Source organism: Oryzias latipes, chromosome 2, assembly GCF_053564925.1.
Source record: "Oryzias latipes strain Hd-rR chromosome 2, Olatipes_Hd-rR_3.1".
NCBI lineage: Eukaryota > Metazoa > Chordata > Actinopteri > Beloniformes > Adrianichthyidae > Oryzias > Oryzias latipes.
The window spans coordinates 19311205-19335562 of record NC_136238.1 but is presented as its reverse complement, the minus strand read 5'-3'; the positions used below and the strand labels follow the sequence as shown (position 1 = coordinate 19335562).

General features: G+C 43.0%; 3 protein-coding genes across 6 annotated transcripts; 1 reads left to right on the top strand and 2 right to left on the bottom strand.

Moving 5' to 3' along the window:
- Positions 1-136: 136 nt before the first annotated feature.
- Positions 137-7024, bottom strand: LOC105355491 (uncharacterized). The gene is made up of 4 exons (XM_011482836.4): positions 6503-7024; positions 5156-5380; positions 970-1068; positions 137-724 (listed from the first exon to the last, which is right to left on the bottom strand). The coding sequence occupies exons 1-4, from the start codon at positions 6803-6805 to the stop codon at positions 617-619; spliced, it is 735 nt and encodes a 244-aa protein (XP_011481138.1). The 5' UTR covers positions 6806-7024; the 3' UTR covers positions 137-616.
- A 997-nt stretch (positions 7025-8021) lies between these two features.
- On the top strand, positions 8022-14458 carry LOC101164213 (uncharacterized). 4 transcript variants are annotated; one of them, XM_011482850.4, is made up of 12 exons: positions 8022-8173; positions 8990-9192; positions 10763-10831; positions 10947-11039; positions 11201-11299; positions 11382-11505; positions 11589-11820; positions 11923-11969; positions 12777-12889; positions 12960-13437; positions 13567-14022; positions 14097-14458. In XM_011482850.4, exons 1-12 carry the CDS (start codon positions 8170-8172, stop codon positions 14309-14311), a joined length of 2133 nt encoding a protein of 710 aa, XP_011481152.1. In that variant the 5' UTR covers positions 8022-8169; the 3' UTR covers positions 14312-14458. The 4 variants fall into 4 exon arrangements, with proteins under 4 accessions (XP_011481152.1, XP_011481149.1, XP_011481144.1 ...); XM_011482847.4 differs by having other exon boundaries at positions 12759-12889; XM_011482842.4 differs by having other exon boundaries at positions 11589-11856.
- Positions 14459-17805: 3347 nt separating this feature from the next.
- On the bottom strand, positions 17806-21611 carry LOC111948744 (uncharacterized). The gene is made up of 3 exons (XM_023963126.2): positions 21570-21611; positions 20390-20770; positions 17806-18023 (listed from the first exon to the last, which is right to left on the bottom strand). The coding sequence occupies exons 1-3, from the start codon at positions 21609-21611 to the stop codon at positions 17871-17873; spliced, it is 576 nt and encodes a 191-aa protein (XP_023818894.2). The 3' UTR covers positions 17806-17870.
- Positions 21612-24358: the final 2747 nt, after the last annotated feature.

Sequence of the window (24358 nt, the reverse complement as noted above, 5' to 3'; positions counted from 1 at the left end):
TCCTCTTTATTTCGATCTTTCTTTTCAGAATAAAACCAGACAAAAAATTGAATTAAAAAAAATTTTTTTTAGAGAGAAATAAATGTTAAAGTGAAAACACTTGAAACAGATTTAGTCACGGAAAACGCTAGAACCATTTTTTCTGGGCTTTTACATTTTATTTGACTTTTATTGTGTTTGTTCGCTTTGGGCAAAAGCAAATAACTGAAGCTAACAAATCAAAAATTAACACAAAAAAAAAAGGGCAACCACATTCGATCTAGAGGGTTTTCCAGAGTGAAAAAAAGGGACACTGTAAACAAAAACATAAATACTGTTAAAAAAGCAGACACTCTAGTCTCAGTCTAATTATTGAACAAATCTAAATTGTACATGCATTTGTATGTTTGTGTAAAAAAAATCTTTACAGTCCTTAAAAAGCGAGTAACAGAGGTTCATTTAGATGTGCACAATTGAGTTTTCCACATTTATTTTTTTAAAATATGTTTATATTTTCTTAAAATACTTTCCTAGGAGGGGTTTGTTTTTTAAATTATCTTATTCTTAAACTTTAATTGTCTTCTTGTGACACACACAGAATGAAACAAGGTTTTTTTCTTTCTTTCACATCTTGATCTCATGGTACTTTGACTCTGGTGGATTTCCAGTAAACGGGTTGAGGCATGGACACTTGAACACGACACGTTGGACAAGACTGCTTCCTCCACAGCCACTCCTCTATACACTGCAAACAAACAAATACAGACAGATTCTTAGACGGCGACACGATGTCATTTGACAAATAATGATTGAGAAAAACAACACCCTGCAAAAAATTGAATCTCTAAACCTTTATTTATTATTCAACGCTACATGTATTTAACTTTCTTTAGTTTTATTAGCGTGGCTACTCTTTGGGAAACTCAAACCTTTACAGAGCAAGTGGGCTGAACAGAGTGCTCGTCTGTTCTAGCGCTGTAGATGTGTTACCTCTTTGTGAAAAGTGTGTGTGCATTGCAGCTCACTGGTCCCTCCTGACCCTTGACTCAAGTCGTTGTGACAGATCAGACACACGCTGTAGGCATCGCTCTGTAACACACAGATTTAAAAGTCATAGGAAGCCTTGGGACAAAAGCTTTTTCACCAAAGCTACTTTATGGTCACATCAGGGGCGGGAAATACTGGGAATTTGGGTATTAATCCGATACCAAGTAATTACAGGGCTGGTATCACCAAAATCGATACTGATAGTTTTGTCTTGAAATATCTGATTATAGAAATATTTCAGAAATGCACAATTTTAAATTAATTAAGTGTATAATAAAAGCCAGAACATAGATGTTTGGCATATAAAATGTTTGTTAACTAATTACAAAAATCGGAACTGAACATGCATCAAATAATGAATTTTTATATTAATAATAGCATACCGCAATAACAGTAAGAAAACAGAAACGAGTGCAAAAAACTAAAGCTTCTATAATGTAACAAAAATTTAAAAAACAGCACCACAACACGTATTTTTGATATGAAGGCAGCAATAAAAAAAGAAAGTCAAGTAAAAAAAAACAACGCTGTAATAAAGTTCTCTCCGATGAGGCAGGGAAGAGGCGGTAGATGTGAGTAGCAGCGAGAAGGGGTTTTTGCTCAAATTTAGCGTTATTTTTGCCAAACCCTGCAACACTGCAGACAGATAGACACCAGGCTTGCATGGACTCTGTAAGTAAAATTCAGCTCTTTACTCTACATTTTAAAGAAAAACTGAGACGACAGTATCGATCTTATCACACAGTATTAATAATTCACCTTGGTATTGATACTATCAGTGATGGGCCATCAGGGCCTTCAAGCCTTTCTATGAAGGGCTTATGAACATTTCTGAATCATGTGTTAATTATATTTTGTCCGTGCATAAATTGCATAAAATCATTCCAAATGGTCTGTCCATTCTCTTTTATTGTGATATATACATATACATACATACATACATATATACACATATATATATATATATATATATATATATATATATATATATATATATATATATATATATATATATATATATATATATATATTTATATATATATAGCCTTGAAAACCACACAGAGATGCAGTATGTTAGTACACTCTCAATGGAGCAATGCTAAAAGGCAACCAGCAGCTCTCTCTTCAGGTTGACCCTCTTGAGTATCCCCAGGAAGTGAATACGCTGTTGGGCCTTTTTCATTACCTCTATAGTGTTTGAGCTCCATCGGAGGTCTTCATCAATGTGCACACCAAGGTACTTGAAGCTTGGCACTCTCTTCACACACTCCCCATTAAAGACAATGGACTGCAGATCTGACTTCTTCCTCCTGAGGTCCACGATCACTTCTCTTGTTTTTAAGGTGTTTAGGACCAAATTGTTGTCTATGGTGTACTGGGGTTCTCATCTACTTCTACTCTCCTCCTCTCCTCTATTCTTCATAATTTATTTATCTTTTAGTTCCCCATGCTTCTGTTTGGTGCAGTGCCATTCATGTGTTGTCCTTCTTTGGGAAAGTCCCTCCAGATTCCAGTTGGCCCATCTGTGCTCCTGTACCTGACCAAGTACCTCATCTCTGGCTTGCCTCTACTACTGCTACTACACTTGGCTGTGGATCCTGCCTCCACCTTGTCTCGCGCAGCAACTTCATCTGGATGAAACTCATCTGCTGGACTTTAAACATGTAGTTGTAGATTAGATAGGTTAATTCTTCTCTATGAGTTGTGATACATCGCCTGTCCGTCCTGGGGAGGATCTCTCCTTCATGTTGGCACCCCTGAGGTTTCTTTGTTTTTTCTGGAATCCGTTTTTTTAGGAGTTTTTCCTTACTGTGAAGGGGGGTCTAAACTAAAGTGGCAGGGATGCCAATTTAGTTTAGTCTGTTTAGTTAAAGTTTAGTATTCTCCTTTTGAATTGTGTAAACTTATGATCCTTTTGATTGTATGTTTACTTTACAATTACCGATACAAAGCCCATTGAGACGACTGTTGTGAGTTTGGGCTATACAAATAAAATTGAATTGAATTCAATTGAGTTGAATTGCTAGGCAGGATAAGGGCCTTAACTATGAGTTGTGAAGGTCATGGGATACGAAATCAATGTTGGTCATTAATTTCTTTCAACCAATCAGATTTTGAGATGGCGTCCTTCTAGCAGGCTTAGGCAACGTCACAGTTTTCAGGCCTTCTGATTGGACAGAAGGTTCAGGAAGTTACATGCAGCCTTGCCCAGTTTGACACAAACTGCGTTTGTCAAGCGGACATTTTTGGCTTTAAAACGAATTAAAACCTACGCAGAAACACATCTGACATTGACGGAACAGACGCACAATAATCTACATGACAGGTTGATCGAACTGTTTTTGAGGAAAGAGAAGAGGATGGATTTTGCCTTCAAATGATGCGATTTTTTGATGAATGAAACAACAAATATCTTAATGAATATAATTCCGTGGACCAGGTTGAATACTCAATTCTGATTGGCTGTGCTGTGCATTAAAAAGTGATGTACCACAGGATAACCGCACAGTGAAAAAAGAAGTTCCGGTCACCTATCTTAAATGTTTAGTATCACTGCGCCGGCTTCTTTGAAACAACATTTTGCTTCTTCATTTGGACAAAAAAAAGTGGTACGAGGTGAACTTTCCCTCTCAACGGATGCTTTATTCAACCCATCGAAAAGATCAGCATATGTATATGTATCGCTTGATATCGCCGAATCTTGACTGCAACGGTGGCGCGACTATTTGTTACGTGGTGCGGCGCCGCACCATGTAAGAAAATGTGAGAAAAGCGATCCAAATTGGAAAAAAACAAGAATTCAGGACTAAAAACTGGTTACTATTTCTTTCTTTTGTAAGTGACCATGGTATAAGTGGGTTAATGGCCTTCGAAGTATGCATTATCAATTTTTAACGCACTCCGCTTCGCGTCGGATGGTTCAGGCTTCCACGGCGTGTGTTAAAAAGTGACAATGCATACTTCGTCGGCCGTTAACCCTTACTCAATAAATGTATATTGTTATTTTCAATGTTTTGTGCTGGCTGTAGTTGCATAAAGAGATATGTTTACTGTTTTGTTCATTCCGTTTATTTAGAGGCATTTATTGTGGCTACAGGAATTTTCAAAATGCAATGCAAAGCTTGTTTCGGCATCGTAAAATGCTTAATGAGGGGTTGAGTGATTCAGACGTAGACCCAGGTGTGTAATGCACGGTCCACAACTGGATCCTATTGATACTCAGATCGCAACCCTAGTTCCCACTGCCCTAAGTAATGCACAATCAAGCTGCCATTTTCAATGTAAGCACATGTAAATGTGTGTTTTGGGATTCAACGTTTAAAACCATCGAAGCTACGCAAGTTTCTACAACTGTTTGGTGCTCTACATACAAGATCTGTGGCCCCTGAACACGTTTTGTCAGTGAAACCAGGTTGAACTTTGACCAATCAGTAAATTGGATTTAGTCATTATTAGAAGTGCCAGCCGTTTGAAAATAATGATGATGGAGAAGAAATTGTGTTTGTGTCTATGCTGGAATTATACGACACCAATTCTCTTGTGTTGGTACAGAGCTGTGACAGAAAAAGCCTGGAGCAAGATTCAAGAGATTCGCACACTGCTTCGACATTTCACACCAAGCCTCTTCTAAATGTAGGTGGTGGACATGCACATGTGAACACTGGAAAAAATAAAGGAGGAAGAAGAAGAAGCCCATCCCTGCTTGTCCAGTGTGAACACCATTCAAACCCATTTGAAACCCCAGGTGAGGATTCTCTGTCATAGGTTTTTTTTCAGTTGTGTTATTGGTTTTGGTCATGTTTTGAGTTGTTCTTGTATCAGTATCTCCAAGTTCATGTTGATTATCCACAGCTGCTTTCCTTTCTATCAAATATCCTCAGTCTATTTGAGCATCTGGTTTTCAGTTCTTCTGTATCAGGTCATCTGCTCTGCTTTGTCACCTTTGTGTTGCCCTCTGGGTTTTGTCATGTTTAATTTTGCTTTTTAAATGTTTCAGTTTCAGTCACCAACCCTGGTCTTCTGCATTTTGGGTCCTTCACCACCAGTTCCTGACACATGAGTTTGGCTTGTTTTTGAACACGCATCACATGCCCGGTTTAAACGTAGCGTAAAGCATGCTTATACTCACCAGTGACATCACATTTCGTCTCCTGAACTGACCCCGCCTCTCGATCGGAATGGCCTCTGGAATGGTGTGGATGATGGAAGGTCTGCGCTCAAGTGGAGGCACGTTGGCCTCCTGTGGGGAGGGAAGGAGGCGGCGAGAGGAGGAGCGGCGCAGCAACACCCTGGCTGTGACCGGAGCCTGGGTGGATGAGTGGAGACGGGACAAGTCCATGGCTGAAAGGGTGGCCTGAAAGACACATTGAAGCTGGGTTATTGGTGCATCCTTCTTTCCATCCATTCACTAAAAGAGCCTCAATGCTGTCGGCAGGAAGGGTTTTTCTATCCTATTTTTTTTTAACCTTTAATCTTTATTGAATCCACACAACCCTTTTTAAAGCTAGGACTTAAAAAAGAAAAGACTTTTTGACAAAAAGAAAAAAAAATGGTTTCAGATAAAAACAGGAATGAAAATTGAAATGGACAGGACAATAAAACCAAATGTCAAAAAAAAAATATTACAAAGACCGAGCTTAAAATATGCAGAAAGGCAAAAACCATGAAAAAACAAAAGTAAATGTGAAAAAACTACTCTCATCAATCAGGAGTAAGCTTGTTGGAAGTCCAGACCTCTATTATTTGAGAAAGGACTACATGAAATCTGTCAATTTGATTGTTTGACGTGAGACTCCATACCTTTAATGAGGCATTTGATTAGTCATTTTCTATCATCAATAACTTGCAATAAAGAAAAAATATCATGAAAAATATAGGTATCAGGTATAGGTATATAGGTAAAAAAGGTATCAGAACAAATACAATGACAAACAGTAAAAGCTGTTTATTTCTAAATAGAAGTCAATGGGATTTTGGCTTTTTGGAGCCAGGTACTTCCTGTTTGGAACAAAAGGAGGGAGGAGTCACTCAGTCCTGTTCTCATATACAGTCAATGCTAATATCTAAGCAAAACCCTCCAAAGAAGAAATCATGAGAGATACTTGCTTGTGTCCTTGTTTTTTTTTTTTTCTTTTGATGGGACAGTCAGTAATCCAAATTCATTTTTGAGCATCATATTATTGTACGACTTTAATTTCATAATACATTTCCTCAAGGCATCAACAGAGTTAATCCTTACTTATATTCTTAGATTTTATTTAACAGAAATGAACCCGTGATGGGGACATTTTCTGAATAAGACAGAAGAATCGTCACCAACTAACATCAAAGCAGACTTTGGTGCAGAATAAAACAAAAAAAAGTCCTCTGAAGCCACCACTTCCTGGGAAATAGAAAAACTGTTGAGTAAAATGTGTACAGAGTCTTCTCGTATGGATCAATCAGACAGCATGACGAAAGATAACATTTTTCTGACCGGACATGGCAGTGAGGAGCGGCGGTTCGACCTCATCTGGACAGGGGGCTCCACGCTGCCCCTGCTACAACGACCCTCTCTCTCTGACTCCCTTTCTTCCTCCTCGTCCTCCTCATTCTTCTTGTGACTCTCGTCTCCTCGAAACTGATTCATCCACGCTGTGAAGATTTTGGCACCTTCTTCCTCCTCCTCCTCCTCCTCCTCCTCTTCCTCTTCCTCCTCGTCTTCATCATTCTCCCCTCTTAGAGGGAAAGGATCCTCTGGATCTGAGAACACCTCAGTGTCTTCCCTGTCTGGATCCATGTGGACTGCAGAGACTCTTCAAGCGTTTGGATTATTCTTCTGGACTGGTGAACATATAAATGCTGCCATAGGTTCTCCTGGAGATATCAGATCAGTTTTCCGCCCTTCATCCTCTGCACATCCATAAGGCTTCAGGTTCCTGTTTTTCCTCTTTCGGCGTCTGTTATTTTCTCGTTCCTCCTCTTCGGTTTGCTTTGTTGTCCGTGCAGCTTTGTACTGGATTCTCTTAATCCCGCAAGAGGAGGAGGCAGATTACACCTTCTTACAGGATCTGTGTCACATGAGCTGGAAACATCTCGATGCACTTTAGCCACTTGTTGATTACCCGTGTCAACGACCTGATAAAACCTCACAGGATTTCCCTCCAACAAGTTTGCTTCTGTCTTAATGAAGTCATTCAGGATTTCATTATTTACCTCCTTCCCTAAATACTGTACATATATAATGTTTGATGATGTCGTTCTTATTTCTATTTACTGTTATTTTGAAAAAAGTTTTTTCTTCATGAATGCTTTGACCAGAGTTGAAGGGGTAGAGGGGCAGAGTGAAGGCAGCGAGGCGGGGGCAAGTTTCATTACACTTGTTACTTTACAATTATTACAATACATAACCACTAAACAAATATAAGGAGTATTTGTAGATAACACAAACCTCTCTTCTTGGTAAATCTAATTCAGTTGTCAATCTAAATTCGTTGTCGTCTGATTCGTGGTTCTAAATTCGAGCGGCTTAGGCAAACACTTAAAAAATGGGGACTCAAATAAAGCACAGATGTAGTTCCGAATGTAAACCAGATTTATTATTTAAGACCGCAGTACTTTTTTATCTGACTTTTGTAACTATAGGTGAACAAGGATTGACATTTTGACCCCTCCGTAAGGCTTTTCTGCATCCAGCTCCAGACTCATCATTGCAGTTGATGTTACACGCCTGATAAACCAACCCTGCACATACAGCAGGGTTCGAATTTTTTTTTCCTTTCTAACATGGTTTTACTTTATTTTCTTTAGCTCTCCAATAAAAGACCAGGGCGTGACAGTACTTTGTGGCAGTGTTTAAAAGGATGTGTAGTTCTTTTCCCCGTGTTATCTGAGCTGGACTTGACAGATCAGCCAAGGTCGCAGAGTTTTAGGTGCAACTAGAACTGTCATAAGCCTTTCCTTGTGCTCCCTTCGTTTAGTCACGTGCCATTCGAGTTTCGCGCATGCCCGGACGTGGTTTCTTCAACATCCGGGGAGTGAGGGGCGGAGCCTTCTGCTGCAGTGGACCAAGAACCGTTAGCCCGAGCCGGACAGGTGAACTTGTTTCTGCGCAATTTCTGGCCCTGACCGCGGTGGTGGTGCCGAAGAAACCCCGGCAGCAGGATGGGTGAGAAGCTGGAACAGACTTCCGCCACTTTTTTGTGTTTCAACAGGAAATGTTCACGTTGAATTGGCGATAGCGTTAGCATGTTGCTAAAAACAAAAGGAGTTCGAGTTCGACGTGTTTTGTTGGATTTTCTCTGGGGTTTTTAGTCTCCATAAAAAGCAATTTTTAAATTGTTTTTATTTAGCCTCCTGAAAAGATCAAAATCTTCTAAATTGTGTTATTTTTTTTGTGTATGTTCTCATTCATCTCAAACGAATTTGTACTTAGAATGGAGGCTCACTGAATGATACTTTGTATGTACAATATTTGTCAATAAAGTTAAGTGAATAAGGGTATTATAATGATAATAATAAGAAGGTTAAAATAAACCAATAAGCAACCAAACAGAGTCAAATGGTTCATCTGGCCCATTTAGGAGTCACTTTAACTGCATTCCTCAAACTTTAGGTTTAACTTTAGGTTAACAAGGAGAGTTTTAATCTTTTAGACTCTGCAAAACTATAATCAATTTCTTCAAGCTTGTTATTTTTAGTAATATCTGCCTCTTGTGCCATCTTACTCTTCAGGGATAATAGGCGGTGCAATGTCTTGAGGAAAAAAAGAAGCATTCATCCTTGTATGTTTTGGTTATTGAGGCAGAAAGATAGTTTCCAAAGGAATGTTTAAATTTACGTAAAACAGACTCTGAACACACAGACGACACGCCTCCTTATGAGGCTGCTCAGCACATGACATCTATTGTTTGACATAAAGTAGAAACCACATCAAACATACCTCTATCCCTCATAGCTGCGTGTGTCTTGTTGGTTTCCGTAGTGACCCCTCTGCCCCCATCTTCCCTGCGGCTCCTCATCCCTCCAATCCGCGTGCTCGCAGCAGCCATGTGGCAGTTGGCCCAACAGCAGAGAGTGGAGCATTATGGGAAGCTGGAGGACTTTGTCTCACTGGTAACTGAGGCAGTCCCACACCTGTTGACAGACAGGCAGAGAAGTCTGCTGCTGCTGGCTCTGAGGGCCAAGGTGGGTGTTTAAGGTGGTCTGACGTGGATGCAGTTGTCATTTATGGATTGTAGTGATGGGAACTTCGATTCTCCAGAGTTCCTTCTTTCGATTTGGCTCTTGGGGAAACATTCGGCTCTTTCGAATGTCGAATCTTTACATATAATTTTTTGTAGGCCATTATTTCACCATTATAATGCAGAAAATAATATTAATGTTTAATGTGTAGTGTACTCATGCCTTAGAATTGCCTAATTGTTTGCATTTTATTCCATTGCAAACCATTCTATTGTTAAATATTTGAATCAAATGTTGGCATACTCTAGTTAAGATTAACTTTTATTACTTAAGCTTTTATAGTTTTGACGAATTAAATGATGGACGCAGATAACATCAGTTTTTTTTCTGCTCCTTTTCATTATAGAATTGTAATATTTTTTGTATTGTCTTGATGTAAATAAATGAAATAAAGATCTATTAAATAAATAACAAAACTTTTTTATTCAACAGATGAAGCAGTATGAAGACTTGCTGTACCGCATTAACCTGAGAGGGGAAAATAACTCTTAATATTAAAGTGCAAAGCTGCAACACTTTATATACATAAATAAAAAACACGTTGACTGTATACGAGAACTGAAACATGTGAGTGTGATGTCACCCATAGAGTACGGTTCACTTCCGGCGTCAACCCAATTAAGTCGATTCAATCCCTTCAGTCCCCATTTTTTCGTGATACAGGTGCCGCCATGTTGGAGCTAGGCAAGGTCGTCAAGCAGTGATTGGTCAATTTGAGTCCTCGTTTTTTTCACTCTCCAATCAGGGGTCAGCTTGTTGGAAGTCCACATCCCTTTCACTTGAAAGCAGGCTACAAAAAATGTGCTGTGAATGCTCGACGTGAGAGCACCTACTTTTAGTCAGGTTTTGATTGGTCTGTTTATAACTTAAATAACTTGCAATAAAAATAAAATCATGAAAAATAATTTGGATTATCAAGAACATGTTAAAAAAGTTATCGGAGCGAGAATGGTTATTCTGACCATTATAATGACTGAGTAATTGCTGTTTATTTCTCTATAGAAGTCTATGTGGTTTTGGAGCCCGCAGGTACTTCCTGTTTGAAATGCCAGGGGGGAGGAGTCAATCAGTCCAGTTCTCATATATGGTCAATGGTCATGTTATATCCCCTGCAAAGGCTGTTAATTGTAGAGAAGAGGAAGAATTCACTAGAAAAACTTCCCATCTATCCCTCTGACCAATTGGCTGCCTCTAATCTCATCACATTATGTGATTGTTTTGTTTGTGCTTTATATATAACAAACGAAAAACAGACCATTCATTCTCCATTTAGTGTTTTTGCGCCTTGTAATACAGTGGGAATTATGATCAGAAAATCTTTCTCTCCGATAGTTTTAGTTTGCGGTAGTTTCCACTATTGAATATAATACAATTCATTACCTAAACTTTTATTTTAAATGTAAGTTAAGACATCTTTTTTTTGCTTTCGATACAGTCCCATTAGGGATGAATGGAATTCAATCAAATTTCTGTTTTCTTCTGACGTTCACTCGGGTGTTTTTGCTCTTTTCAGGTGGCCCTCTTCAATCCCACTGATGTTCATCATCACCTAAAGAGAGTCCAGGCTGTTTTCCAGGCTACGGTGAGCAGACGCGCTTTGACTCGTCTTCATCGGGGTCGCACGGTTTGCATCCTAATGCGACTGATCTGCAGACCTGGACCGCCTCTGTGTCTGCTCTTTTTTGTTGTTGTTTTAGGAGGATACTGATGTGAAGCAATGGTGCACCTCTCTATCTTCACTCGTCCGCAGAATGACGCAGGTGTCAGATGACATACAGCGCCTCCTGCAGGTCAGTGCTTCAAGAAAAATGGCAGCTCACAGTGTAAGCGGTTTGTCTGCCAATCGGTTGGTCAAAGAGTCAAATCCCAGACTAGACAGTTGTTATGCTCTTGAGCAAGATCGTCTTCTACTTTAAATAAGTGTCTGTTAAATGCTATGTAACTCCTGCAGGAGGTGTTCGACCAGAGCTTTGACTCCGCCCTCTTGTCGCTTGTGTCGGACTTCCTGTCCAGGATGGAGCAGCTGTTTCCTGTCCCTGACTTCAAGCAGGTGACAGCTCAGTCACTCGGCTGTGACTTCCTTTTGCGGCTCCGCTTTTCATCAGACGAGCTCCTGCTTTTGTGTCCCGAAGGCTGCCTCCTGGCTCGAGGGCACCCCTGCTGGTCTGGAGGCCTACGTGCAGGAGGGAGACGAACAGGATCTGACAGAGCTGCTGAGTCACCCCAGCTGCCGCCTGGGAAATGTCACGACTACAGGTACCCCGGCACAGAACCTCCTCAATGGACCAAGAACCACAAGCAGATTACAAAATGTAATCACTTTTTCTTTTTCTCCTCAGTGGGTTCATCGTCCGAGGAGATCTTTCTCTCTGCCTGGTCCCACCCACTCGTTCACAAACTAACCAATCCTGACCTTCCTCCCTGTGAAGTCCAGCCAAGCGCCGACGTACAGGACTTAGACGTAGAGCTGGTGAAGGTGGAGGTGGGGATGACAATGGATGAAGAGCAGGAGCATCTAGAAGAGATTGTAATTGGCCCTTCTTCAGCGGACAATGAGGAATCCAATCAGAGATCAGCGGCCGACAGTATTGAGAGTTCTTTGAGCCGGTGAGGCCGTTCCCTCTCTGATCCTCCAAAGACCTCAAAGAGTTCTAATCATTTGTTTACCTATAGGTGTAAGGACTCGCCTGGAAACACCAGCATTCAGCCAGAGGACACAGGTAACCACAACTTCACTGAACCATCCGTTGAAGCAAGTCATAACCGGACGCTGACATGAAAACTTATCAAGATAAATCAATAACTGTTTAAAGACCCACTCTGATTTTTAAAAAAAAAAGTGTTTTAAAGATGTTCTTGTAGTTTTTTCCTCATGATGGAGGACATGTACAAAGAAAATTAAGCTTAAAATGAAATTTTTGAGTATTTATTTATTCAAATCAATGTGAATCAGGAGCAGTCAAAACCACGTACATCTTTATTTTACTCATCCAAGCGGACATCTGGCCCCCAAACTGTTCGGCTGCGTAGTTTCAAACATTGCTCGCCATTTTTGTTACCAAAGAAATCCTCAGAAATGCAATTTTAAGCTTAATTATGTTAACAAATGTCCTCCATCGTCAGAAAAATGCCACAAGAACACGATAAAAACGGCAAAATTACATTTTTCGTCATCGGATCGCTTAACGGTTCAAAGGATTACAGAGTGTGTGTTCTTTAGGTGTCGCCGTCGACATCTCATGTGTTGAAGAGTTAAGACGATGTAAGGATGACCACATTGAGGTGAAAATATGTGCATAAGCAGCTCTAGAAAAAAAAGCCTTTATTATCTCAAGTTTAAAAAAGCAGTGCTAGATAGTGGATTTTTTTCCATGGAGTTGTTTTAAATCAGATTTCCATGGTTCAAGATCGTTCTTTTTTGTTGAATAATTTCATCATGCATCTCCAAAAAAAATTGTTTCATTTCAAGCTATGTTCTCTAACTTTTGAACTTGTTTGTTTCATCATAGCTTTTGCCTGTTCCACAGGCGGCGATGTGGATCACTCCGGCTCTAATGCGCTGCAGAGCATCTCCCACAATTCTCAGCGTGTGGCTCACAAGTGTCCTCAGTGTGCGAAGTGTTTCATCTACCGCTCTCAGGTAAGAGTCGAACATCCCGATGACCAGATTAAGCAAATCCAATCGAATCCACCGTTGCGTGCATCCGCAGGTGATCCGGCACCTGCGCAGCAACAGGTCCTGCAGCGCGGCGCTGTCGTCTCCCAACGCCGCCAAGGAGCCCCGTCCCGTGGAGCCCCGCCCAGTCAGGGCGTACACCTGCTTCCAGTGCAGCCTCGTCTTTAAAGCCAAAGCCGAGCTGCTGTCGCACCAGCGCAGCCACCGGGCGCGTCCTTTCTACCGCTGTGAGCACTGTGACAAGGCTTTCCACCACCTGTCCAGCCTGACCAACCACAAACAGATCCACCTGGACCAGAGCCGCTTCGCCTGCAGCCAGTGCAACAAGGTTTTCGAGTCGGCAGAGCGACGGGACGCCCACCTGACACAGCACGAGCTGCCTAAACTCAACTGCTCGGTGTGTAAGCAGACCTTCGTCTCGCAAGCACTGCTGCTGCGCCATCTGCAGACGCACTCAGCCGAGGGCGCCGTGCTGCGCTACAACTGCCTTTTCTGCGACCAGAGCTTCTCAGGTAACGTGTTGTCTGTGATGAAGCCCATGTTGATGTTTTTAGTCGATTTGAACGACTTTTCTGCACAGATTAACAATGTAGGGATCTCCTAAGGCAAAGAATTTTGCTAGCTTGTCGTTTTGTTTGCAGGCGTCACGCTGCTTCGTATTCACCAGCGCTCGCACACGCCGCGCACGTACCGCTGCGACCAATGCAACAAGTCCTACGCCTCTCTGACGATCCTGCAGGCCCACCAGCTGACCCACAGGGCCTCGGCCCGCTACCTGTGTCCGCAGTGCGGCAAGAGCTTCAAGACCCGCCACGGCCTCGAGTGCCACCTGCGCACGCACAGCGGCGAGCGGCCCTACTGCTGCCCCTACTGCCCCAAAGACTTCACCGCCATCGCTGGCCTGAACGTGCACATGCGCCGGCACACGGGGGAGCGGCCGTACGTGTGCACGGTGTGTGGCAAAGGTTGGCCGTCCGGCGGCGACCTTCAAAAGCACATGAGGAGCCACACGGGCGAGCGGCCGTACGTCTGCCAATACTGTGGAAAGGGCTTCTCCATGTCCTGCCACCTGACGGAGCACCGCAGGATCCACACCGGTGAGCCACAGGACGGTAAACGTGACCTCCGGGCGCTCCCGCTGCCTCCTGACCCGTGTCTTACTGTCCTGCAGGGGAGAAACCGTACTCGTGCCCGGACTGCGGCAAGTGTCTGCGGCGGAAGTTTGACCTGAACAAGCATTTGCTGTCCCACAGCAACGTCCGGCCTCACACCTGCCCCCTCTGTCCCAAGAGCTACACCCGCAAGACCCACCTGAGCAGACACCTGCTGACGCACAGGCCCGCCGAGGCCGGCCGGCACGTTCAGGAAGAGTCGAGTGACATTTAAACGGACAGTCTGTTTTCCAATGCAGGAAGAGCAGTGAGGCCGCAAAGGTTGGATAGAGGCTGAGTTCTAAGCCAAAGATGGAGAAGTTTGTTTTCACCTTCCTGCTGAGTAGAATAAAGTGAAGACAAAGATACAAGCAGTGTTAAATCTATGGAGCTCAGCTTGGTCATTTTTACGTCTTTAAATCTTGTAAATTTACGAGAAAAAAGTCACCAAACACCAAAGTTGTCTGTTTGTCGGAGCCGTGCTTGAAGATGAAAGATGTGGAGCATTTTGTTAAGCTTTATTTCTGGATAGGTTTTTAAAAACAAAGAAATTCTGAACTTTTTGACCGCTCATAACTAAATTATTGTAAGTGTAGCCGGCTTTCCGGGGTTCCGTGTTGGTAAAGCAGAGTTTTATATGTATGTGGTGGACCGAGCAGTAGAAGACAAGGACAGCAAACAATTTTATCAAAACTTTTCAAATTTAGTTTACAAATGTGTAATTGGGCAAAAAGGGTCATTTAAAAGAGGTCAAAGTAACAAAATTAACTCAAGCTTTTAGATATGACAGAGAACAACTGAACAGATGGACAAACTTACTTAAACTGACCTCCCTAATTGAAAACACAAGGGAACATATATAGTGGCTAATCAGACCAACTAGACACACAAGGGGGAACTTAATAAGACTGAGACAAAATACAGAAAACAAACGAATCTAATGTCCTTCCTGTTGTAAATTAACCAACACAAATGAATGAAACTAAGGAACATCAAAATAGAAACTAAAGTAAAGAAACACAAGAAGAGTTTCTTCTCCACTGGGTGATGGTTCAGTCCAAGTATCTGCCTGCTGAATATAAGGCCTCTGCTGACTGGCATGCTTCCTTGTGTCAGGCCTGACTTGATGGTTCCAGCAGCAGATGGCAGCAGCAGCAGCAACAATGGTTCCCTCAGCCCTGGTACCTCAAAGCATAACATCAAAATAACCCTTGTGCTATCCTATAGGGTCCAGATGACCTGATCCTTACATATATGTGTTCTCCCTACCATGACCAAGGTGGATAAAGGTGGAAAGATTTTATGTAATCCATGGACACCAGTGAAGATCACAAATCATTGAAGAAAAAAGGTTCAGAGCACTGTCTAGTGGGTCTAGATGACCCTACTCCCAATGTTAAAGTGCCTAGAATAGCACAAGGGTTAATGAAGCAAATAATAAAGTAAACTAAAGCATGTTAATAAATTTTATGTTCAAACGTGTGTTATGTTTGAAAAAGAAATCTAAAAGTATATTCACAAAAAATAAAGTGAACAGATAGATATAGGGTGTGGTGCAGGAGGTTACTGCCCTGATGGGGTGACGGCATAGGCAGCCATCACAATGTGAAATAAGGAGCTCAAGAGACATGTTTGGGTGTTGAAGACCTTTATTCAGCCCTTTTTATTTATATACACAGATGTCCAATTTGTCCCCTTACATCATGAACCTGTCATGCGAACAAGAAACACTGCGCGAAAGGAAAACAGTGTTAAATACGTCCCCTCCTCCAGATGAACCGTGTCGTTTCAGCATAAAACAAGAAAGATAAATAAAAATAGTCTGTTATATTAGCATAAGAATGTTGAAAATGCCAAAAGGTGCGCCTCTTCAGACGGTAGCGTCACACAGACGTAGAGATCTCGTCTGTCATGGAGGAAGAAGTGGACAGATGCAGGGATACAGACGGCTTCATCGGGCTGCAGAGATCCTGCAAACCACCAATCAATAAATAAAACATTAATAAATCATAAACTAACAAATGAGCTTCCAAACATTTGGAACGTTATCAATAAACATTCAGATCACCTGTCCATCTAAGTTTAGTCGGTCTGCTCTGCCGCTGCGTGGCGTTCACCTGCTGCTGCTCTGTATGCTCACTTCCACTGTAATTTTGTGATACTGTATACATTTTCTTTTTGGAGAACCTAAAAATCAGTCATACATGATTTTCTGATGCTAATCTTCATTCAACCACTGTTCCTCTTCAACCGTTTACGCAATTCTGAATTTGAGAAAAGCATGCTTTGCCCCGATACGCAACACTTTAGGTTAGGAATGTGTGGCTTATCGGTCCTCGTCAGTCTCGGCTGATTCACGTTGATGGTGTAAACGGTTGAAGGGTTGCGCCGTGTCAAAAAGTGTATGCTATGTTGCGGTCGTCGGGTTAAAATGTTGAACCCACAAGCACACCGCTGCAACAGACAGGAGCCGCACAGTTTCAGAACCTTTTATTTGACTCCACACTTGCAAACATTTCAAAACAACTGTTTTTGGAGAGGCTCTGTTTTAGAACATAAAAAAGACCTTTAATTCACAATAATAAAACAACATTTCAAGTGTAATCCAAATTTCTCTAAATGATTCTAAACTTTGATCCATGTCTGAGCAAAACACTACCCACCTCCATTAAGCTCTTCACTTGTATATGTCAGTGACTGTAGATGAGAACTGGACTGAGTGACCGCTCCCCTCTGGCGTTCCAAATAGGACGTACCTGTCGGCTCCAAGAAGCCTACATCTCATATTCCTCTCCTGAGAAATAAACAGCTATTTATCAGTAATTTTATTGGTTCAGAATAACCATTCTTGCTCCGATACCTTTTTTAACACCTTGATAATCTTTTTTTTTTCTTTAGTTGTTCAATTTATAAACTGGCATATCGGACGCCTCAATAAAAATATGTGGGGTGTTGTCCAAATTGGAGGGCTGCGTTCTTCCTGAGCTGCATTTGAAGTCTGCTTACGTCACTGCGCTGCGAACAAGTGCTGTCCAAGTTCAACGACTTCTTCAAATGTGGCCTTCTTTTTCCCGATTACAAGGTTTGGTCAGGTGTATCCTTCTATGCTGTCCATATCCCAAGATGCATTGCGGGTGAACCCCGAGATTTTCTGACAACAATGGCGGACTGTGAAGCAAGACCTGGAGTTGGAAATAATTACACAAATGAGCCAGGGAAAGTTTGAGCTCCATGCCTGGTTCACTACTCCTCTCTGTTCAGGACTCACGGTTACTACGCAACAGGACATTCGCAGTTGTAACGGAAAGAATTATCTAAAGGCTAGACTCGTCCAAATTCACAGCCATTAACATCCTGCCTACCCGCTTGGCGAAGGACCTGGCCAACGTCCAACATCCTAGCCAACTTACACGCGGTCGAACATTCTAAACGTTTGATTGACATATTCTCCTGAGCCTGCTATCAAGTTGTAGGGGTGTGGCCTTCCAACAATCTCATTCCTGATTGGTGAGAGTGGTTTCCAAAGAAACTCAAACCAGCTCAGACCAATGACTGCTTACTGATTGTGTCTGGCTCCAACATGGCGGCGTCCATATTGCTAAAAGGCGGCGACTGAATTAACTTCATTTTGTTGGAACCGGTAGTAGATATTTTTTTATGGATGACGTCATACTCAGTCTCATATACTTTTCGGTTCAAAGTGGTACAAGAACAGGCCAGAGGCAGACATGGTGGGAGAACAAACTTTATTGGCAACGTTGTGTTTGACAGAAATGGTGGATTTCTTTTGGGTTCTACTCGTCGTCTGCCCCAGATTTCTCGATCACTTTCTTGATCCACCTGCCCATCCTGAACAGGTGGGTGTAGAAGCCATAGATTCCATTGCGGTCGTAGCCCTGCCGCCACCACACAATGCCGATCTGATACCAGCGATTCTCTCCCGGGTGCTGTGGAAAAAAGCTTTCGATCAGTTTCAGATCCAGTTGGAAGCAAGTGAACATCCATGCTATTCCTCTGGATTGATAAAATTTTCCTATAATCATGGGATTTTAGTACCTGCAGAAAAAAGTGTTATGTCATCTAGAGATCCCACCCACTGGTAACACTTTAGCACTCTGAAATCTTTGTGTATGTGTGTGCGTGTGTGCATGTGTGCGTGAATGTGTGTTTGAGTGTGTGTGTTTGTGTTAGTGTGTGTGTGGGTGTGTAGGTGTGTGTGTTTGTGTGTGTGTGACCGATGGGGATGCAGTCCAAGGGTTTGTGCAGTCCAAATGGGTAACAGTTGTGTGTAGGTGTAACCACTTGGCCGTTAGCGGTGCGTTGTGCAGTTGCTGGTCATGGTATGTGTTTGTTTTCACCTTCAAATTTTTTGTGTTTAGCAGCGATGGGTAGATGAGGCCTCGTGAAGCGTTTTGACACATTGCCCAAACTGCATTAATACTGTGTCGACAGTGGGTCACTCAATAGTGACTCCTGCTGGAGGGAGAACATCTTTGCAGGCAACCAAGTTAACCCTTGTGCAATCTTTTGGGGTCCAGATGACCCCACCCTTACATTGACGTGTTATCCCTACCATGACAAAGGTGGATAAAGGTGGAAAGATTTCATGTAATCCATGGACACCAGTGAAGATCACAAATTATTGAAGAAAAAAAGGTTCCCAGAACCTCACCCAGAAGTGACCTGCAAGTGACCTGCATGTGCAGAATAGTACTCAACAGTGAACGACGTCACTCGTTGTTTTCGGAAGTAGCTAACATTAAGAATGGATGTCAATAACAGTGTTGTCAACAGTGGAGCTCTTTTTGCATTATTACATTTACTTTCACAAAGGAGCCAGCACAATTACAATCTTCTCATTTTAGAAAGGCATTGGAGCCAGGATCGTCTGTACCCACTGTTGTGGAATGGGGATGTGTAGGTGCCGGGGCCGCGCTCGCGTGTGTAAGAGAGAGGAGAGAGCGCGTGCAGCGAGGTAGGGCATACTGTGCTGCATGCACTCTCTCCTCTCTGAGGGGCAGTGGGGGGACGCATGCATGTTGTGTGTTCTGGAGGAAGGACTACGATAATAAAAGAAGGCTTCCCCCAGCAGAACTGCTATTGACTCTTTATTAACCCGCTCTGGAGAATCTGAGGGTCCGAACGGGGAAGTGAACCCCAGAGGAGGATCTGCCTTCGGTCTCCTGCGCTTCTGACCACGGTTGGAAAGGGGGAAAAAAAGTCACTTCTGGAAAGGCTCAACAGCACGCTCGGCCATTTTGCAGGAAAAGTTTTACGTAAAGGAAAAGGAAAAGGAAAAGTTTTCAAAAACCTCCCGGTTGCGATAAGAGCCCTTGAGTTTGGCCTGAATAGGGTGGTCACCCAAACATGAATCAAATTTGTGACCTCGCTTCCCTTCCACTGACTGGTCTCAGCAGCATTGTCCGCCATGGTTGATGTTTATGTTCTTGTTGCCGCCTACTTCAATGCAGAATGATGACGTTTGTTGCATATCAATGACGGACGGGTCAGATACATGTGGCCAGGCGTTCAGACGGAGGTCGCATTTCAAAAGATTGGATAAGTATCGGATTCAGGACCACATACCCAAGTGGCCTGGGTAGCATTTGAAAAGATTGGATCTGTGTCGTTCAGACTGTCATGAAAAGATCAGATACAGGTCGCATAGGGACAAAAAAAATCGGAATTGGGTGTTACGGTTTCTGTTTCTTTGCCCGTGTGGTTTGTTTCCTTTTGTTCTGTGATGTTTTGAGTTTCACTTCCTGTTTTATTTTGTAGTATTTCCTGTTCCGTTGTTGTTTCGAGTTTGACCTTGCCCCATCAGTCCTGAGTGTTTCCACCTGTGTCTTGTTGCCTTGTATGTATTTAAGTCCTGTCTTTCCCCTCCTCCTGTGCTGGTCCATATTGTATTCTTCCCCGGTTTTCGAGCTTAGTGCATTTTTAGTGTTTCGAGTTTCTAGCCTGCCGTATGCAGTGGTTTTGGTTTTGTCTTTAGTTTTGTTATTAAAACCCCTTTCTCCTGCAACCTCCTACCTCTCTGTGCCTGGGTACTCCCTCTTTCTCCCCCCGTGACATTATGGACCAGCCTTACCAGTACCCAGCAGAGGGGACCTGTCTCTGGTGGACCTCTGGCTCTTCCCAGGTCTACAGGGACTTCAAGGGGAGTAGCCTGGCCGTAAGGGGGGGTCGACCACGTCACCGCCGCCCTCACCGCAAGCCCTCCCCAAACTCCTGGATGGAGCTGGACATTCTCCAGCCACGGGCCTTCCTGGACCCTCTGGACCAGGACCTGTGGCTGTGGGAGGACCCTTACCTGGAGGAGGTGGGGGTCGAGCCCCAGTGGACTTTGGAGGGTCAGCCCCCAGCCTCCTTCTTCAATGGGAGTCGACTGGCTGTAAGAGGGGGCCGCCGTCATCGCCGCCGCCCTTCTCGACGTCCCGCCCTGGTCCCGGAGGTGAACCCGGAGGCACCCCGTCCCGTTCCGGCTCCAAGGAGGGTCCCGGAGGCACCCCGTCCCGTTCCGGCTCCAAGGAGGGTCCCGGAGGCACCCCGTCCCGTTCCGGCTCCAAGGAGGGTCCCGGAGGCACCCCGTCCCGTTCCGGCTCCAAGGAGGGTCCCGGAGGCACCCCGTCCCGTTCCGGCTCCTAGGAGGGTCCCGGATGCACCCCGTCCCGTTCCGGTTCCGAGGAGGTTGCTGGACGCACCTCGACCCGTTCCGGTTCCGAGGAGGTTGCTGGACGCAACTCCTCCAGTTCCGGCTCCGAGGAGGTCGCCGGACTCCACCCCTTCCGTTCCTGCCGCGGACCCCCAATCCGAGCCGCCTGCTGCGGACCCTGACACCGAGCCGCCAGTTTCTGACTGTGAACCCGAGTCACCAGCCGTTTGCTGGCCGGACCCGCCTCGCCGGACTGAACGGCCTCCCGGCCGCCCCCCGGACCCGCCTCGCCGGACTGAACGGCCTCCCGGCCGCCCCCCGGACCCGCCTCGCCGGACTGAACGGCCTCCCGGCCGCCCCCCGGACCCGCCTCGCCGGACTGAACGGCCTCCCGGCCGCCCCCCGGACTCTGCTGCATGTGGCGGTGTGTTCTCTGGACCCCCTCCTCGTGGGCTTCGTTGAGGAACCTCGGTGCGGTTCCTTGAGGGGGGGGTGATGTTACGGTTTCTGTTTCTTTGCCCTTGTGGTTTGTTTCCTTTTGTTCTGTGATGTTTTGAGTTTCACTTCCTGTTTTATTTTGTAGTATTTCCTGTTCCGTTGTTGTTTCGAGTTTGACCTTGCCCCATCAGTCCTGAGTGTTTCCACCTGTGTCTTGTTGCCTTGTATGTATTTAAGTCCTGTCTTTCCCCTCCTCCTGTGCTGGTCCATATTGTATTCTTCCCCGGTTTTCGAGCTTAGTGCATTTTTAGTGTTTCGAGTTTCTAGCCTGCCGTATGCAGTGGTTTTGGTTTTGTCTTTAGTTTTGTTATTAAAACCCCTTTCTCCTGCAACCTCCTACCTCTCTGTGCCTGGGTACTCCCTCTTCCTCCCCCCGTGACATTGGGTCGTTTCAGCCTGCAGTGTGAACGTAGCCAAAAATGTTGCGTTTTATCCTCAAGCAGCAAATTTGCTGCGTGGCAAAGGAGAGGCAGTTGAAGCTTCTCTTAAATAAATGTTTGTTTTCCTACCACATTTCAATATTTGATTTGATTTTTGATTTGAATGATTTATTTCAAGCATCGTGGTCAAAGCAATAAAGAATTTATACATATTTATCAAACTCATTACAGAAATGATTAAATGCATAGATTAAAAAGACAGAAAATAAAACAAAAATCTCACTTAAATCACATTTGCTTAATTAAAGTGATCATTAACTGAAGTATCAGTAGAGTTTGATTTATTGCTTGAAAAGGAGTGGGAAGAAGCAAGCTTATATAATGCCAAATTATTGCTACACATTGCAGATCAAGTAAACAAAATCAATAGCTTATTGATTGTAATTTCAACATTTCAGTAATCATTATTGCACATTACAATGTAACACTCATTGGTTGTAATTAAAAGAGCTTTGATTATTTCACCACAATCAAGTTCACTTATGTATTTGGAATTATTCAAACACCTGTTGATCCTTAAATCCTCTTATCTTCATATCCTGAAATAAGTTTCTTTATACATTTTCTTGAATATTTGAACATTTTTTGAGCTCATTACTTAAACCGTTCCAAAGTTTAGTGCCACACACCGACACACAGAAACTTTTCTTCGTGGTTCTTATCAGTTTGATCTTGACGTTCCTACTGTACATCCCCTCAGTTTGTAGCCTCCATTTTCTAAAAAACTGTTTTTGGATATTGAATGGTAACGATTTCCAACTGGCTCTGTATAAAAGTTGTGCAGTGTAAAAATCCACAAGGTCATGCAGTTTTAAAAGTCTTGATTGATAAAATTGTTTGTATGATCAAGATATCTGGCTTTATGTACAATTCTGACGGCTAATTTTGGAAGTAAAAAGAGAGGATGTAGTGAGCTCTTGTAATTATTCCCAAAAATTTCTATACAGTAGGTGAAATGTGGTAATATTAAAGAGCAGTACCATATCTACTGTTGTATCCTAATATATGTTTAGATTTATTTACGATTAAAATACTTTTTGAGACTTTAGTTTGTATGTGTCTGATGTGTGGCTTCCAACTTAGTTTGTCATTGATAAAAACCCCTAAGAATTTGATTGTAACACTTTCGATTAAGACATTATTTATTTCAATTGAGAACTCTATCTTCTTCTCTTTCTTCGGACTTTGACAGTTAACACATTTTAAAAGTGCAATCCATTGATATGACAACAAATGTGAATCTGGTATTAATTAGCATCTTCTAAAGATACGTTCCTGTTACTTTCCTTCTTGGAAATGTAATTTTACTTAAAAATGAGCAATTCCACTCAGTGTTGTGCGGTTGCTGCTGTTTTTTCTTCTGTTTTTTTATTTTTTTTTGCCAAAGTGAACCATGTCATCAAAAAGGGAACCAGATCCTACCCAACCAGACCAGGAGAGAGGGGTAGACCACTGTCTAGTGGGTCTAGATGACCCAACTCCCAATGTTAGAGTGCCTAGGATAGCACAAGGGTTAAAGACTCACTTTGATGCTAAATGGTGTTTTTAACATGTTCTTGTGGCTTTTATCTGATAAAAAATTTGCCTCAAAATTGCATTTTTTGGTAATAATTTTTCAATTAGTTGTGAGGAGCAGATGAAAACATGCTGTGTGTAAAAAAAAAAGCCTATTTGTGATGTTGAAAATACACTGGACGGGTCACAAGCTCCCTAATCCGCTAAAACAGAGACCTCTCAGCAGCGGAAAGGGGCTCCGCCCAAACAGTCCCACAAACAACTTAGAGGTGAATTTCTAATGAACTCCTGCCACTCTGCAGAAACTATGTCCTAGAAATCAAATACAGATTTTTGGATTTTCCCTAGAAACAGCATAAGCCTTGAACACTCTGGCCCCAATTGCCCACTGCTATCTTCAAAGGGTTCTCTTTGAGTGTGAAGTGAGGTGCGGCTAATTTAAGATCAATTACTGCCTTTTTTGCAGCAAGAACAGGACTGAATTTAACCAGCCCCACTATGGGGTGCAGGTAGAATATTTGGGGGGGTAGGTCTGGGTGTGCTGAGAGTTTAGTGTGACATCCCTCCAAGGTCTTAAAATGCTTAGAAAACCATATCATCATATCAGTGTATCTTTCTTCTTCTCTGATCTATTTGGTATGTTTTATACATTTTATGTTGAATGCTTTTACTGACTGTCTGCCTTTGCCGGGCTTGGGATCACATTTGAGGGGAATAATCACAGCATTTGGTGGGGGGGCCTTGCCCCGCCTTTGCCCATATCTGGCCTTGAGCAGGATCCTACCACAACTAAATGCTCTCACATTCAAGCTGCCTCATCCATGCCAGGGGACACATTTTAAACATTTACAAATAATTTAGTCAAACATGTTCCAGGAGGAAAATGAAAGTTTTCCTCTTGGAACATGTGTTATGGCAAAAAAAATGGTGAAACTTAGATTTCGGGGCCATCAGACCATCAGGCCCAAACTAAAATATCAAAATTAGCCTGTAATGTTTTGAAATTCCCTCAAAACTGTAAGAAACACAAGAAATTCTCACAAAGCGAAAGATCTAAAAGGGTTTTTAAAACATTTAGTTGGTCAAAGACTGTTGCTTAAATGGAATAACCATCAGCCTTTATCTTGTCTGGACCCCGACTGGTTACACAAATTCACATGATTGTTTGCACGGT

Coding starts and splice junctions, on each gene's coding strand:
- LOC101164213 (XM_004066484.5), top strand. Junction 11,040..11,200: donor ACATACAGCGCCTCCTGCAG/GTCAGTGCTTCA, acceptor TAACTCCTGCAG/GAGGTGTTCGACCAGAGCTT. Junction 11,857..11,922: donor ATTGAGAGTTCTTTGAGCCG/GTGAGGCCGTTC, acceptor GTTTACCTATAG/GTGTAAGGACTCGCCTGGAA.
- LOC105355491 (XM_011482836.4), bottom strand. CDS start 6,805: ATGGATCCAGACAGGGAAGACACTGAGGTGTTCTCAGATCCAGAGGAT. Junction 1,069..5,155: donor GACGAAATGTGATGTCACTG/GTGAGTATAAGC, acceptor TGTGTGTTACAG/AGCGATGCCTACAGCGTGTG. Junction 725..969: donor CACACACTTTTCACAAAGAG/GTAACACATCTA, acceptor GTTTGTTTGCAG/TGTATAGAGGAGTGGCTGTG.
- LOC111948744 (XM_023963126.2), bottom strand. CDS start 21,611: ATGTCACGGGGGGAGGAAGAGGGAGTACCCAGGCACAGAGAG. Junction 20,771..21,569: donor GAGTACCCAGGCACAGAGAG/GTAGGAGGTTGC, acceptor AGGTGCGTCCAG/CAACCTCCTCGGAACCGGAA. Junction 18,024..20,389: donor TCGACCCCCACCTCCTCCAG/GTAAGGGTCCTC, acceptor TTTTTTCCACAG/CACCCGGGAGAGAATCGCTG.